The 1,433-nt window shown below is 29.0% G+C and overlaps 1 protein-coding gene across 1 annotated transcript; it reads right to left on the bottom strand.

The window, feature by feature from the left end:
- Positions 1 to 4: 4 nt before the first annotated feature.
- Positions 5 to 1,430, bottom strand: LOC108764183 (chymotrypsin-2-like; the record flags this gene model as incomplete). Its single annotated transcript, XM_018512320.1, has 4 exons — positions 5 to 55; positions 176 to 311; positions 1,063 to 1,154; positions 1,386 to 1,430. Coding segments are annotated over 4 exons (324 nt in total), but the record flags the coding sequence as incomplete, so codon positions are not given.
- Between the last annotated feature and the right edge of the window lie 3 nt (positions 1,431 to 1,433).

The raw sequence follows: 1,433 nt of genomic DNA, 5'->3' as shown, positions 1-1,433 counted from the left end.
GTTTCGGTAAATCGACAGGACATATCCGAGAAGAAAATTTTAATGGCTTTTGAAGCTGAAAATGAATCTTTTGTATACTTTTTTGCGTAGTCTTAATTTACAATATAATTGCTTAATTCACAATTTAATTGAAATTATATGGAATGAATGTTGTTATACTACATGTTATCGTTACCCTAAGTAAAGCGATATCATCGGTGAAAGATGTACCGAACCCTTCGTGTACGAAAATAGACTGAACCAGATGCCTTGAATGCGGTTTTCGTAGATCTGTTGTTCCCGCAATGACCAAAAACTCCGAAGGGTATGCACTGTAAAGAATATTACAAGGAGCATTTTTTTTATACAGGGTGTTCAGCGTAACGGTCCGCACAATTTTTTAGACACTTTCAGACTCTTCAAGTTGAAAGATGAATATTCATTTATTTTATACAACCTATAACATGCGATGAAAAACATTTTATGAACAAAATATAAAAAATGTTTTTCATAAATAACAGACAACTTAAATTTTTTAAAGAACATATAATTCTTTTCCATAATATTGTAGGGGTCTTCAAGGTGAATTTAACTCGACCATCGAGGAAGTCATTTTTATTGATGTTTTGATGATTTTATTGATATCAGACATGCAACATTTGTAACAGCAGCACATACATCTCTGATTAGAAATGTACACAAATGGATATTTATGATATATACATATTATGTATTAATGTAATAAGATATGCAATAAAATCAATAAAACATTAATAAACAAAATTTCGATAGTGATTTAATTTCGTATTGAAAACCTCTATAATATTAAGAAAGAAGTTGTATGGTACTATTTAAAAAATTCAAGATGGCTTTCATTTTTTTATGAAAAAAATTTTTTTAATTTTTTGTCGCATTTTGTAGCCTGCATAAAATAGATAATTAATCTTTCAAATTTTTCTCTTTACTGTCAAAAATGTCTAAAAAATCGTGCGGACCGTTAAGTTAAACATCCTGTATATATATACATATATATAGATGTATAGTTTATTTTTCCGAAGTGTTTCTTGAGATTTTCCTACTTACTCAAATACACAGTGAGCAGCGGTTAGCACGTAATACTTGTCAATTATAACTCCACCGCATAAATGAAAGTTATTTCCAATTTGCAGAGAAACCTGAATTATTAAATGCACACACACACACACACATGTTATGCAGAAGAATATAAAAATTTCTATTAATATACATCTAACCTTACAAATGATATTGTCAGCTTTAAATTGCTGAATGAAAGTAGTTAATTAATTCCTCGACCAAACTCAAAAAATTCAGGATATATTTTTAAACCTAAGCAATTAATAAAATTAAAATTAATAATATTGATCAAGAATGTTTTACTGGCTTACCTGATATGGGATTTCACCTGGATAGGCACGTCTTCCTCCTACAATTCT

Source organism: Trachymyrmex cornetzi, unplaced genomic scaffold (assembly GCF_001594075.2).
Source record: "Trachymyrmex cornetzi isolate Tcor2-1 unplaced genomic scaffold, Tcor1.1 C3901556, whole genome shotgun sequence".
Taxonomy (NCBI): Eukaryota; Metazoa; Arthropoda; class Insecta; order Hymenoptera; family Formicidae; genus Trachymyrmex; species Trachymyrmex cornetzi.
The sequence above is the reverse complement of the archived record's forward strand: the minus strand, read 5'-3'. Positions and strand labels throughout refer to the sequence as shown.